Source organism: Balaenoptera ricei, chromosome 20 (genome assembly GCF_028023285.1).
Source record: "Balaenoptera ricei isolate mBalRic1 chromosome 20, mBalRic1.hap2, whole genome shotgun sequence".
Taxonomy (NCBI): domain Eukaryota; kingdom Metazoa; phylum Chordata; class Mammalia; order Artiodactyla; family Balaenopteridae; genus Balaenoptera; species Balaenoptera ricei.
The window spans coordinates 57082297-57096198 of record NC_082658.1 but is presented as its reverse complement, the minus strand read 5'-3'; the positions used below and the strand labels follow the sequence as shown (position 1 = coordinate 57096198).

The following is a 13902-nucleotide window of genomic DNA, read 5'->3' as shown; positions in this document are numbered from 1 at the left end:
TAAAGCGTTTTCAGTAAGTTAAATGCTCTCTTTTTTTTAATCTTCGGCTCTGTGTGTACACTTGAGATGCTTAGATTCATCCCATGTAAAATAAACTGTCCAGAGACACTGAGTCGTCCCACTGGGCAACCCTCTTTCCTGGAGGGCTGCCACACTCTCCTTTGTACAAGTGGGCTCAGCGTTCCTCCCATACTCCCAGGCTTGGTGATAATTTTACCCCCGATGACTTAAGCAGAGGGACAAAGGACACCTGGGCATTGACACCCCCCCCCCCCCCGATGGGTATCATGCTGCCAGACCCACACCCCTGGCCCCAGTCCCCTCCCCTGGAGACTTCTGTCCCTGTGAACAGAAGAGGCTCCTGGCTGTTATTTCTTTTCTTATCCATCCATCCATCCATCCATCCAATAATTACTGAACATCACTGTATGTCAGACACTGCTCTCAGTACTGGGAACACATCAGTGATGAAAACAGATCAAGAACCCTGACCTCATGGAACTTATATTCTAGCTGAAAGAGACAGAGAGTAATGAAATGATACAATGTGTGTGAAGATGTTAGGTGTTATGGAGAAAGGGCAGGGGGCGGGGATGGGTAGTTTCAGGGGTGAGGGTGGGTGCGTTGCAACATGAAATAGGGTGATTGGGGTGGCCTCACTGAGAAGGTGACATTTGACCAAAGTCGAGGAGACCTGGGAGGGAGCCTGGCAGGTAGCTGGGGGAAGCATGTTCCAGGCAGAGGAGGTACCCCTTTAAGGGCCGGAGGCACCTAATTGTTTGAGGGCAGTGTGGCTGGAGGGCGGGGCGGGCAGACTCTGCAGAGCTTGGAAGGCCTTGGAAGGCCTATGACTTTTACTCTGGGGGTGGGTGGGGGGGTGGTCCAAGCCGGCAAGCGCGCAGCCTAATTTCCTTGCTGCGGGGCTCGCTAGGGGATCAGGGGACCAGGGCAGCCGGAACGCGGGCAGAGGGGATGGTGCCTGCAGGGGTGGCCACGTGGAGGTGGGGAGAATGCTCAGGTTCTGCATGTGCCGTGAGAGTGGAGCCAGCACGAGTTCGAGCCAGATTGGCGTGGGGTGTGACGGAAACAGAGGCGCCGGTGAGGACTCCGAGGATGTCAGTCCAATCGACCCAAAGACTGGATCGCTGTTTACCGCGACGGGGACGCCCTTGGGAGGGGCGTTCCTTCCCATTCTCGGCCTCCCACCCGCCCCCTCCAAACCCCCTTTCCTCTCTGCTTCCTGGCCGGGGTCAAAGGGTCCCCTTGCCCTTCAGCTCACGGCAGGGGAAGGTAGAGGAAAGGGATGGGGGCTGGGGGACTCCCCCCAGCTTGGGGTGGGACAGGGCCAGCCTCTGGGAAGAGCCTGTGTCTTTCAGCGAGGGCCAGGCCGGGAGGGGGAGACAGAGTCACTGGCCGGAGACGAGGCCTTCTCCCCGAGTGGTCTTAGGGGTTCGGGGAGAGTTTATGGCCCCGGCTCAGACTTAACAAATCCGTTCACAATACATCATCCCCAACAACTTGTTTGGCTAAGGAGCATAAACTCTCCCTCTGATAGAAGATGTTTATGCAGGTTTTCAAACAAACCTCCAGGTCATGACCCCTGTCTCGGCAGCATCAACACAGCTGCCTGTGGTCCCCTCCCACGGGGTCGGGCCCCTCCTGGGCACAGCAACCTGAAGAATGTGGACAGTACCTGCTGCTTCCTCCTTGCCCTTGGGAAGGGCAGAGGGACTGGGGGAGCTCTGGCTGCCTTCGGCGTTAAGCCGGGGCCCTTTCTCCTTGCCCCGCCTCTTCCGTTGTCATGGCAACCCAGCTCCTCACCTTCAGAAATGCAGCTTCTTGCCCGCTCTTGAGAAAGGAGGCGGCTGTAATGTCCTGGAAAGAGCTCTAAGTGGGGAGTCTGGCCGCCCTGGGCTTTCCTCCTGGCTTCGCCATTTGGCAACTGTGTGACACAGGCAGGTGACATCCTTTTGGAGCTTGGTTTCTTCCTGTGACATCGGCCTCGCCTCACCTGCAGTCTCGGTGTGGATACCCAGGAGGCACTTCTAATCACCTCCCATGCCAGGTTCAGAGGCCAGGGTGAAGGCCTCTGGCCTCACTTTCATGGCCTGGGTTTTGTTTGTTTGTTTGTTTGTTTTTGAGTTCGGTGACTGTCCTGTTTCTAACTGCTCTGGAGAACAAATGCCTTGCTGCAAGATAGTGAAAGTCTAGACAAAGAAATAATATGCTGTCACAAACTGATGGGAAAAAATAATAAGGACACACACACACACACCACCCCCTAACATTAAGGCCTCCTGAGAAACACTCTGGACCCGCAGGGGGCGGGGTGGGCAGGAGGGATAGGTCAGCACATCTGTGCCTGAACTTCTGGGTCCTTTCTGAGCAACATCGGGGGAGGCAGGCAGGTGACTTTCTCCCAGCAGCGGGGACCTGCTTTCCCCTGCCATTAGCCTGTTACGAAATAGGATCCAAACCCCAACTCACCTGCCGAGACACTGTGGGCTTTGTTCTTTATAGTTACCAGCCCTGGACAGAGAAGAGGCATCTCTCCCAACCAAGACGGCGATTCTGGGGTTCCACGCGTTACACTTAGCCAAGCCAGGGCACCACCGACCTCTCCTTTGGGTGATGAGATTTCAGGTGCAAACCTACTCACAAGGGCTCTTCCCTGTGGCCTGTTCTGGTGACTGAGCTGACCGCAGGGGTGAAAGCCTCCCCTGGTGGAGCTCCCCGTCCCCTACTTCTCCATTCACTCACTCAACGAGCAGGTACTGTCGTCTGCCAGCTCCCGGCACCAGGCTGGGTTGCAAACTGATGACCTGCAGCTGAAACTGAGCCACAGCTAAGTTATATTTATCCCACACTATGTTTTTGAAAATTTGGAAATCACTCTTAAAGTTTGGAAATTGCATCTGAAAATCTGATTTCTGGATTTCTTTTGGCTTACCAAAAAAATCTAGTAACACCAGGCCATAATCCCGTCTCACCACATTCAAATGCCGTCGAACACTGGCAGCAACTGCCATGTAGGCATGGGCCTCACCGCTCCTATTGCCCCCCTGGCCCCCTGGCTTCACTCACACACTCCGCTTGCTGGCCCCTGTAGGCAGTTTAGTTTCTGATCCCTGTCATAGAAGAATAATGGCAAAACCTAACATGTGTTCAGCCCTTACTACGTGCCAGGCTCTATTCTAAATGCACTGCACGTATTAACTCGTTTCAGCCTCACAATAACAGTGGGAGAGACGCTATTATTATGCCTGTTCACTCAAAGAATAGTCACTGAGGGCCCAAACCCGCCAGGTACCCTTCTGGCAATGGAGATGCAGTGGGCAACAAAACAGATAGAATCCCCGCCTTCATGGCGCTTTCATTCTGGTGCGATCCCAGGCAGCAGGCAGAATAAATAAACAGTAAGTCAGAAGGTGTACATGCGAGGAAGAGCGATCAAGCAGGATAAACAGTCTGGGGCGTGCTGACAGCTGGGGGTGCTCTTGTTAACAGAATGGTCACTATAGGCCTGGCTGAGAAGGCGACATTTAAGGAAAGCCGTGAAGGAGGTGAAAGATTAGGAGAAGAGAATTCTAGGCAGAGAGAGGTTACGAAACGCACCTGGGGTCACACAGCTAGTAAATTGCAAAGCTGAGATTTGAACCTGGGCTGGTTCCAGAGCCTGGCTCCTGACCCCTGCATTACAGGGCCGTCCCTGTCGCTGAGACCCTCAGATTTAGGGCAGAAGGCAGGCAGGGAACGTCGTTGCTCTTAGAGAGCTAGAGCTGGTGGGGTGAGTTGGGGCAGGGATGGATATGGGGCAGTGGGAAAGGCCTCGGCTCAAGGCTTCGGCTCTGAAGATTCTGATCACCTGTCCTATCCTCCCAGAAGGCCAAGATGGATTGACCCCCTGCTGTCAGCTCTTTATTCTAATCTCAGGGGGCTTCTGGGAGCTCGTCTCCGCACTCAAGCTCCAGGCCCCTCCTCCCTCCAAGTACTGGGGTGAACCAGCCACAAAGCCTCCTAATCCACCAGCATCTCAGGGTGCAACCGCTTCCAGCAGCACCCAGCCAGGCAGCCAGGAGCCCCTTTGCTCCCACACACCCACCCACCCAGCGGTGACTGACCGGCTGGGCCCGCACCACCTCACCCATGGGGAACAGCAAAAGCGGAGCCCTGTCCAAGGAGATCCTGGAGGAGCTGCGGCTGAACACCAGGTTCACGGAGGAGGAGCTCAGTACCTGGTACCAGTCCTTCCTGAAGGAGTGCCCCAGTGGCCGCATCACCCGGCAGGAGTTCCAGACCATCTACTCCAAGTTCTTCCCTGAGGCCGACCCCAAGGCCTACGCCCAGCACGTGTTCCGCAGCTTTGATGCCAACAGCGATGGCACCTTGGACTTCAAGGAGTATGTCATCGCCCTGCACATGACCAGCGCGTGCAAGACCAACCAGAAGCTGGAGTGGGCCTTCTCCCTCTACGATGTAGATGGCAACGGGAGCATCAGCAAGAACGAGGTGCTGGAGATCGTCACGGTCAGTGTCAGCCTCTGCGCTCCCGGCTGAGCTGGACGGGGGTCACCCGGGATCAGGACCCCCTGCTGCTGCTTCCGCACAGGGGGCCCGGCTGGGGGCGGGGCTGGAGGGGGGAGTGGGGACCCGGGCCTTGTGAGTCAGTGGCTCTGACAGCGTGGTCAGGAGGGGTCTCCAATGGACCAATATTAACAGAGGGCTGGGCGCATTCCCACAGCTTCATTTTCCTCCTAAAGAAGAAGAATCTGGGTATTTCCTATTATTGACCTTTATTGTTTCCCTCTTTCCCTCCCACCTTCCTTCCTTTCTTCATTAAAATGTCCTTCAAAACCTTCCACAGGACGTACTCAGATTCTTTCACAAGTCATCATATATATATATATACATATATATACGTATATATATATATATATATATATATATATATATATATATATATATATATATATGTATATATATACGTATATATATAGCCACACGGCTTGTGGGATCTTATTTCCCCAACCAGGGATTGAACCCAGGGCCATGGCAGTGCAAGCTCCGAGTCCTAATCACTGGACCGCCAAGGAAGTCCCTCACAAGTCATTTTAAAGACACATGTTTCAAATACATTGGCCCAGGATAAGATCATCCGATAAGATTTTTAGATGTCTGCAAAATAGTTTCATTTAATATATACGTAATTCATGCCATTTAGAAACCTACACAAAAGAAAATGAAAACCGCCTTTAATTTCATTATCCAGAGAAAACTACTGTCAACATATGGGCATATACCTTTCCAGTCTTCTATCTGTAGATTTAAAAATAATTTTAGAACTATGACATATTCACATACGGTTTTTAGTATACTTTTTTTCAGCCACTATTTTATTATGAACGTTTTCAATATCAAACTGTTTTTAATAGCTGCTTAGAATTCCATCTTATGGACATGCCATAAAATTATTCAACCATCCCTATATCTTTGGACAATGAAGATGCTTCTATTTTTTCCTATTATATCATTTCTATTTCCCTTCAGTTAGTATCGTTTTACAGGATCTTTTTTTGCCCCATTACCCCACGCCACTTGCTTTATTTCTCTAATTCCATTCCTGTTAAGAGAGAGAATATTTTTCATATTTTATATAATTTTTGATGCATTTGCAATCCTGCTTTCATTTGCACAGTTCTTCCACCCTTATTAGGAGAAACCATAAGTAAAATAGCTAAGCTTGCAGCTTGCGGTAAGTGGGCTCTGCTTGGGCCTCCCATTAGGGGCAGGTGTGTGTGGGAACCACGCTGGCCTCTGGGCGCGGCCTGTAGAGCAAGCTCCCCTGGATTGGCAGGTGGCCTGCGATGGGGACCACTCCCTCAGAACCACCTAAAGGATGCCAGGCCCAGCAGAGGCCTACAGGTTGGTGCTCCTTCAGGGAAAGGAGGAGTTGGGGGAGGAGAGGAGGAGGGGCGCATCCACAGCTGAGGCTATGCAAGACGATGCCGAGCCTCTACTCTCCACCAGGTTCAAGGTCACTGGCCTGGGAGTCAGAAGTTAAGGGTTCTAGTCCCAACTACTTCATCACCAAACTGCATGGCCTCGAGGAAACCATATAATCTCCCAGCGCCCAGGGTGAGGATGCAATTGTTCGTTCTCGGTCCATTCACCAAGGCCCTGACAGTCCGCCCTTAGCGTTAGAAGCGGGGTTGGCCGGCAGCCAGTCACGTCCAGCCTTTAGCCGTCCAGCCTGCACATGGTTCCCCGGCTCAGGACAGACGGAGGAGTTAAGGGAGCCGCTGCACTTCAGCGCTGGGAACCTCTGAGCTCTGAGCGCTGTCAGCAAGGCTGCTGTCCCAGCTGCTGGGTTTGGTTTCCTTGCTTCTCTTGTTACAGCACAGGGAGCTGAAAGGGGGCTTCTAAAGCTGCTGATCTTCCCTCCAGGTTAATTTCACGGGCATTACTGCCCCTGCCTGGCTGGCTCCCCGATGTCTCCAAGGCCTGGTGGAATCCTAGTGACCTGGAGCTGAAAGGGCACATCGAGACCACCTTGTTCCTTTCCCTGATCACAGGTCGGGAGGCACTTCCTTCTTAGCTGGATATTGTCCATCCAACTCCTTTACTAATGAGACTAGAGGGAGGTGAGACGGATCCTTGAGCTTTAGGCTAAATCTTTCTCTGGATCCCTCCCTGAGCAGAAGGGCAAATGAGGGGCTTCCCGAGACCTTCCCCAGCCCCTAGAATGCTCTCCAAGACATGCCAGAATAGCACGCGATGCAAGTACAGAGGTTCTAGAAACAAACTTGCCCGGGTTAGAATCTCCACTCTTCTGCTTCTGGCTGGGTGACTTCTAACAAGTTAGTTGACTCAGTTTCTTCCTCTGTGAAATGGGGCCAATAACCCCCACCTCATAAACTTGTCATGAGTTTACAGGTAAAAACGCTTAGAAAAGTGGCACGCGTTAATCACTTAACAAATATTAGCCCTTACAACCAAGGTACCACCTGGACCCAGAAGAAGCCGTTTGATATTCTAAAACTTCTGGGGAGTGGGGTTAAAGGTACCAGTTCCCAAACTGCAGCCTCGGGGCTGCTATGGGATTATCATCAGGAAGTTTTTGATTCTTATTTTCATTTTTTTAATAAGATGAAAGTAACATGTCTACAGGGGCAGGAAATTCAAACAGTGCAGAAAGGGACAAAATAAGAAGGGAAAGCCGTCTTCACCCCTCCCCCACATTCCCTGTCCCTTCTGAGGATCTCAGAAGTACAGATGCCCCTTCCCCACCCCCAGGAAGGGGGGGAACTTGGATTCAGTAGGGCGGGCTGGGGCCTGAGCATCTGCCTTTTAACCTCTGCTGTGGTGCATCCTGGTAAGCGACGTGGGTTCCCCCAGAATTACTCCCTCTCACGGGTTCTCCCTCTTGATTCGGTGCAGGCTATTTTCAAGATGATCAGTCCTGATGACGTGAAGCATCTTCCGGAAGATGAGAACACCCCGGAGAAGCGAGCTGAGAAGATCTGGGGTTTCTTTGGCAAGAAAGATGATGGTGAATTACTTCTCCTTCCTAGCCTTTGATTTCACAGTCATGGGCTGTGTCCTAGTGATCCCAACAAGATTGACCCTTCCGAGTCCAGTGCCCACGCAGGACCGAGGACCCCTCCTCCTACTGCGGGGCTGTCGGAAGGGCTTTTGTGGGGAGTAAGCAGAATGGTCAGCGGGCAGTTGTGGGACTCCTCTGGAGCTGATGGGAAATGGCACCACATCCCACCGCTCATAAAACTCGATCCCTGCCTGAGATTCTCTGGGGGGAGGAGGAAGGCTCTAAATGATGGTGTGCTTTGGAAGAAAAACACATCTTTTGTTATGACAGAGTTAACCCACATTGAAGGAATAGTAAAAAGTCAAGGCAACAGCCCATTAGCAGTTTGTATGCAAACAGCAAGTTTAGAGGCTTTGCAAGCAAACCACTTTCTTTTTCAATGGAGTGCCTGTTTTTTTTAGACACTTTGGTTTACTTGTTTGTAAAAATACCTTCAGCACAGTTGGGACAGGGTAAACCTCACTACAGAATAATCTGAAAGCATGGAGTCCCAAGTAAGTGGGATCTCAATTTACATGGTTTTTCCTTTAGGAAGTTAGTTTGGGTCCCTTGAGAAGCATGGCCAGATGGGATTAGATTTCAATTAGATTTCAAGAGATTGATGGGGGAAGGCGTATGAGGGAAAATGGGGAGGGGTCTGGAAGAGGCAGGGATAAGCCATCAGACTGCAAAGCAGATGAAACATTTATGCGCAGAGGCAAGGAAAGCGGGTTGGGTAAGAAGTCTTAGACTGCAGTGTTGGGCTAGGACAGTCTTGGCAAAGCTGAGGGGGTGTCCTCAAGCCCCCTTCTTCCAGGAGCTGGCCTGTCTTGGCTCCCTGCCCTGTTCAGTCTGGCTGGGAGCAGCCCGTGGGGAGCACGGCCTTGCATTGTAAGCGGTGATGGATTCCACAACTGGGCAGTGAGGGCTGCTGGTGTGAGGCTGATAGGGCAGCTGGGACTTTTTTTTTTATAAATTTATTTATTTATTTTTGGCTGCATTGGTTCTTTGTTGGTGTGCGCGGGCTTTCTCTAGTTGCGGCGAGCGGGGGCTACTCTTCATTGCGGTGCCCGGGCTTCTCATGGCAGTGGCTTCTCTTTGTTGCAGAGCAGGGGCTCTAGGTGCACGGGCTTCAGTAGTTGTGGCACGCGGGCTCAGTAGTTGTGGCTCCCGGGCACAGACTCAGTAGTTGTAGTGCACAGGCTTAGTTGCTCTGTGACATGTGGGATCTTCCCGGACCAGGGCTCAAACCCGTTTCCCCTGCATTGGCAGGCAGATTCTTAACCACTACACCACCAGGGAAGTCGGCGGCTGGGACTTTAAAACCCAAATTTCACCATCCTGACCTGCACAGGGAAACAGCCTGGATCCTAATCCAGGAAGGATTAAGGTTGCCGAAAAGGCCTGGAACATAAGCCAATCGCGAAACCCAAATCAGCTCAGCCAAGCTTTATTGAGCACCTACTACGTGCAGGACTATGAGTGTAGCCATGAGCAGGAAGGAACACCTGCCTCATTCTAGAGTCATTTCTACAGGTGACTGTCTCCCCATCAGACAGATTCCTGGGCCAGGGGACATTATCTCACTCCTTTCCACGCCACACCCTGCCCTCTGCCCCCTGCAATGACCTCAGCCCCCAACACAGTGACTCTGCCACAGAGGAAGGGCTTAGTGAGTGCATTTCACTGGATAGAACTGAATTCAATAGCTGGGGACAAGGCTCCCTCTTGTCCTAAATGGGAAGGTAGATCAGGGATGCAGAGACGCCTAGGAAAGGATCACCAGCCAATCAGAAGAGACACAGCACACTTCCGGGAGGCCCGGCAGTGCCTGAACTTAACCCTCTTGTTGCTGGTTCCTGGGGAGGTCCAGGGGTCCTAGGGTGGAGTCAGGGGTGGGGTTACCCTCAGGGGCACTGAGACTCAGAATTTTCATAATAGATCCATCCGTACTGGGTATGCTGGCCGACGTCAGCTTCATCGCAGCCTATCCTGACTGTAGTAATTTTTTCCCCCCCGTGCACAGATAAACTTACAGAGAAAGAGTTCATCGAGGGAACCCTAGCCAATATGGAAATTCTGCGACTGATCCAATTTGAGCCACAGAAAGTGAAGGAGAAGTTTAAGGAAAAGAAACCCTGACGTCAACTGCTCAGGTCTCCTCCCCGTCCCCCGCCCCAACATAAACACGCATGTGCACACGCGCCCCCGGGGCGGGAGAGCCTCCAACCCGCAGCACATTAACCCCGCAGCACATTAACCCCGCAGCACAGCTTCCTGCCAAACGAAAGTGTCTTTAGCAATTCACCGAGTCCCGCCCACTATACCTGCCTGCCTCCCCTCCACCTGCCCGCCAGCCCAGGCTTCCGTAGTAATCCCAGGATTAGGTCACAGGAGCCCTAAATATCCCCACCTCCTACCGTGTAAGCTCCTTTGTGGATTGCTGGGTAAGCAGGTTCCAATAAATGCAAGAGGAGCCGGGCACACAGCTGACTGGTCATTCTCGAACTGGAAAAAGAAATGATTTCTGTCGGCTCAGCCTCAAAGACAAGGTTGTGTCGCAGTCGGAGGCCAGGGTGCGGGGGCTGTGGTGCTGAAGGAGAGAGACAGCACAGCCCTGTTCTCGTGCAACTCAGGGCGCAGAGGAGACCATAGACCTTGAAGGAGTCAGCTGAGGCGGTGGGTTACCATGGAGACACGCAAAGCACTGTGGGAAGACACAATGGGAGGGGCCGACTTTTCCAGAGACGGGGAAGGTGTTCCTGATGAAGAGGCATTTCAATTAAGACCATGAAGAGGCATTTCAATTAAGACCCAGTGGATTGTCGTGGGGGGAAAGGTGGTGGTGGGGAAGCAGTGTGTCTCAGAGGCCCTGAGGCAGGAATGAGCATTTCGAGTTCTAGGACCCTGAGAAGGCCAGTGGAGCCAGAGAGCAGAGAGAGGAGGGAGAGCGGATTGTGAGTAAGCCTCCAAAGCAGACCGGGGCCAGACCGTGCAAGGCCATCCCTGCAGCCCAGGGGAGGTGAGGGTGGTGGGTACCGTGTGGGGTTTCAAGCAGGAGGGATTTATGTTTGTAAGAGGACCCTCTGGCAGGGTAGAAATAAATCAGAGGGGCAAGACCGAGGCCTGGAGATCACACTCTTACAGTCGCCCAGGTGGCCTGGGCCAGGGGAACGGCAGTGGGATGAGGAGAATGGGACCTGCTCGGGAGATATTTAGGAGGTAGAATCCACCTGACTGGTACAGGGGAGGACGGAGGAGCAAGGATGGCAGCCAGGTTTGTGGCTTGGGTGCCGGGTGAGTGCTGATGTCATCCACCGAGATGGGAAACACCAGGGAGAGATGCTGGTTTCAGGAGATAATGACAAGTTCAGTTTTGATACGCTGCAAGGTGAAGACAGATGTCCCTGAGGCCCCTATTTTTAGGGACAAGGAAAAGGAGACGCAGAGAGAGCAAGCAGCTCGCCCGGGGTCAGCTAATGAGCAGAGGCCAGGCCAGCGCTGCCCACTGGCCCACACTGCCTTATCAGAGCTTTAGGGCCTGGGACACCTCAGAGCTCCACTGGCGGGTTCTCAAGAGCATTGCGTTCATTGTTTTGAAAGTTCATCTATTCTCCAGGCTTAAGTTCCAAGATGAGGTCAGAAAAATGCAGGACACGCAGATGTCCTGGACACTTGAGCAACCTGTGTGCAACCCTCTGAGGCTGGGGCGTCTCCATCTGCCGGTGTGGGGGGATCACCCCAGCTTTAGCAACAGCAATGGCACAGTCACTGCCACCAGAAAGTGCAGCTCTTTGTGGAGGGGAAACTTGAGGGTCATCATAACACTTAAGGATGGAGCGTCTCCTATGAGCCAGGCATCCTGCTGGATGCTCGGCATTATTTCACTGATGGAGGTGTTGTTATCCCCATAGTACAGATGAGGACACCAAGGCCATGAGGTAAGAGTAGGAGTTGGTACTCAAACCGGAGTCCCTTTGATTACACCGGGCTGCCTCAATAGTTTTCACCTGGACATGACAGGACAGAGAATTCTGGGATTGCACAGCATCGGAGCCGGAAGTGGGAGGGGGCTACACAGCATCTGGTCCAGCGGTTCTGGGGGGAGGACAGTAATAACCTGCCCAAGATACCCCTCCAGTATCAGACATAGCGGGCCACCCAGGAGCCATGTCGGAGGGAGAAGACAGACCCAGGGTGGTCTAGGGGTAGAACCAAAGGGCTCAATGCCTCACTCCAGTGCTCTTTCCACACACACTGCCCTCCATGAGTGAATCTGGTGGATTGGGGTGTGAAATTGGGAGCTTTTCCCTTCTCTCTGAGGTCAAGGTATCCTTGTCACTCGAGTCTAAAAGGATAGACACTGCATAATAACCCTGTTGGTTTGTGGTTCAATAAGAGACATAAAGGGGCCACTGGACCTTCTGTTGACCAATGGAGGACCCAAGAGTCATAACCTAATTAGCACATCTTCTGTTAGCTTGGGGTGGCAGGGCCACTTGGGCTGGGATCCTGTACAGCTCTAGGGCACCCTGTGGGGAAGATGCTAAGAGAACTTAGAGGCAGCGTAAAGTCCAACTTGACTGAAGAGAAGAGAAGGAGGAAGGGGTGGTAATGAGCTATGTCATCAAGACTCTTCCAGATGCAAGGAACAGAAGACCCAACACCAGTTGCTGGGGCACAAATATTATTGACTCATGTAACTGAAATTCCAGGAGTAGCACCAACTTTAAGGTCAGGCTTAATCCAGGGGCTCCGACAACGTCTCAGGGCTCTTTCTCCATCTCCTGGTTCTGCTTGCGGCTGTGGAGTCTCCATTCCCAGCCAGGCTTTTCCCCCAAGAGGGCTACCAGCAGATCCAGGCTTACTTCTTTGTGGTTCCAATTTCAGCAAGAGAGAAAAAAATGCTTTTTTTGTCAAGAGTCCCAGGACTGTCTCTCACTGGCTCTGATTGGTTCTATGTCCATCCCTGACCCAGTATCTGGTGCCAGGAGGATGTCATGCTCAGGCTGGCCAAGCAGATTTTCATGCCCATCCTTGGGGCTGAGGATGGAGTTGGAATGACTCAAACTTCAAGGACTGAGAGTGGGAGATGTGTGATTTCCAAAAGGAAAATTTTGGTGCTGTTAGTATAAGAGGGGTGGATTGTAAAAATAGATGTCCACTATAGAGACTTTGTGGAGGTCACTTCACATCTCTGAACTGCTTCCTCATGTACATGGAAACTCAAGGGCAGAAACAAACTCATCAAGAACAATAACCCAAACTGCTCTCACAGGGTCCCCGCCTCTTGTGCAGTGGCCCTTGGGCATTTCTTAGCATCCCCAGGAGGCACCCCAGACAGATTCATCAATAGGTCCCTCAGTGCCAGGTACCATTGCTGCCACCAGTCACATTTCCACCACAGCCAAGGCTACAGTGCTTCTGACGTGTCCAAGCTGTGTGCTGGGCTGCTGGTGTGCTTTCTGGCCTCACCAGCCATCGATGTTTCTAGAAAGTGTCCCAGGTGATTGGAAAGCCAGGATTGAGACCCACAGGCTGGATCTTTAAGGCAACAGCAAAGTGAATGATCTAGGGAGTGGTCTAGAAGAAGGGAGACACTTGCCTTCCACCCTTTTGACCTCTGACTTCTGCTTCTCTCTCCAACCTCTCTGCCCACTCTTCTTGGTCCCTGAGACAATGGACCACCCAGGTTTCCAGGCTTAATACTGCAGCTCTTTTTCCCACTTCTGGCCAGGAACAGTGCACCAGATTCTCCAGGGGCAGAGACCTTCAGCTCCAGTGTGAAACCAATGTAAAAGAATCAACAAAATACAAATCAAATTAAATAAACTTATGTTAATCATTAGCAGAGCAAGAGCAAGCAGCAGTGTGTGTGTGTGTGTGTGTGTGTGTGTGTGTGTGCCACCCCATTTGTGGAGTGAGTGGGGAGGGCATATTCACAAGTGCTTAAAAAAAAAGTTCCTTCTATTAGTGGCCGGGTCCTGGATAACTGACCCTTGAAAGCATTTGATGCTCCCAAGACGCTTCTGTCTTGTCTCCTTTGATGAATGTGTTCTGAACCTGCTCTGAACTGGCTATGCTGGATACTAGCTGGGAATACGACACGGCCCAGCTTTCTAGGTGCTAATAGGTTGATGAGAAATGGCAGAGATTTTTGCAGAAAGGAAAAAGTAAGACATATATTTTAATGATTGAACTGTGGACAATCTGGACACCAAAAAACAAACCTTTGCTTTGTTATGTACTTGCCTAAGGTCATTGCTTCAGTTTCCCCTGTTGCAGAGCAGAGCCAGGACTGGGGGGAGGGGAAGATGGGC

The 13902-nt window shown here is 51.9% G+C and overlaps 1 protein-coding gene across 1 annotated transcript; it reads left to right on the top strand.

The window, feature by feature from the left end:
* The first annotated feature begins 4146 nt into the window (after positions 1-4146).
* RCVRN (recoverin) lies at positions 4147-9764 on the top strand. The gene is made up of 3 exons (XM_059908224.1): positions 4147-4527; positions 7438-7549; positions 9609-9764. Exons 1-3 carry the CDS (start codon positions 4147-4149, stop codon positions 9722-9724), a joined length of 609 nt encoding a protein of 202 aa, XP_059764207.1. The 3' UTR covers positions 9725-9764.
* The last annotated feature ends 4138 nt before the right edge of the window (positions 9765-13902 follow it).

What these genes read in the sequence shown, in the direction of transcription:
- RCVRN (XM_059908224.1), top strand. Translation starts at nt 4,147, where the DNA reads ATGGGGAACAGCAAAAGCGGAGCCCTGTCCAAGGAGATCCTGGAGGAG. An exon ending in AGGTGCTGGAGATCGTCACG is followed by an intron (nt 4,528 to 7,437) that starts GTCAGTGTCAGC and finishes GATTCGGTGCAG; the next exon opens with GCTATTTTCAAGATGATCAG. An exon ending in CTTTGGCAAGAAAGATGATG is followed by an intron (nt 7,550 to 9,608) that starts GTGAATTACTTC and finishes CCCCGTGCACAG; the next exon opens with ATAAACTTACAGAGAAAGAG.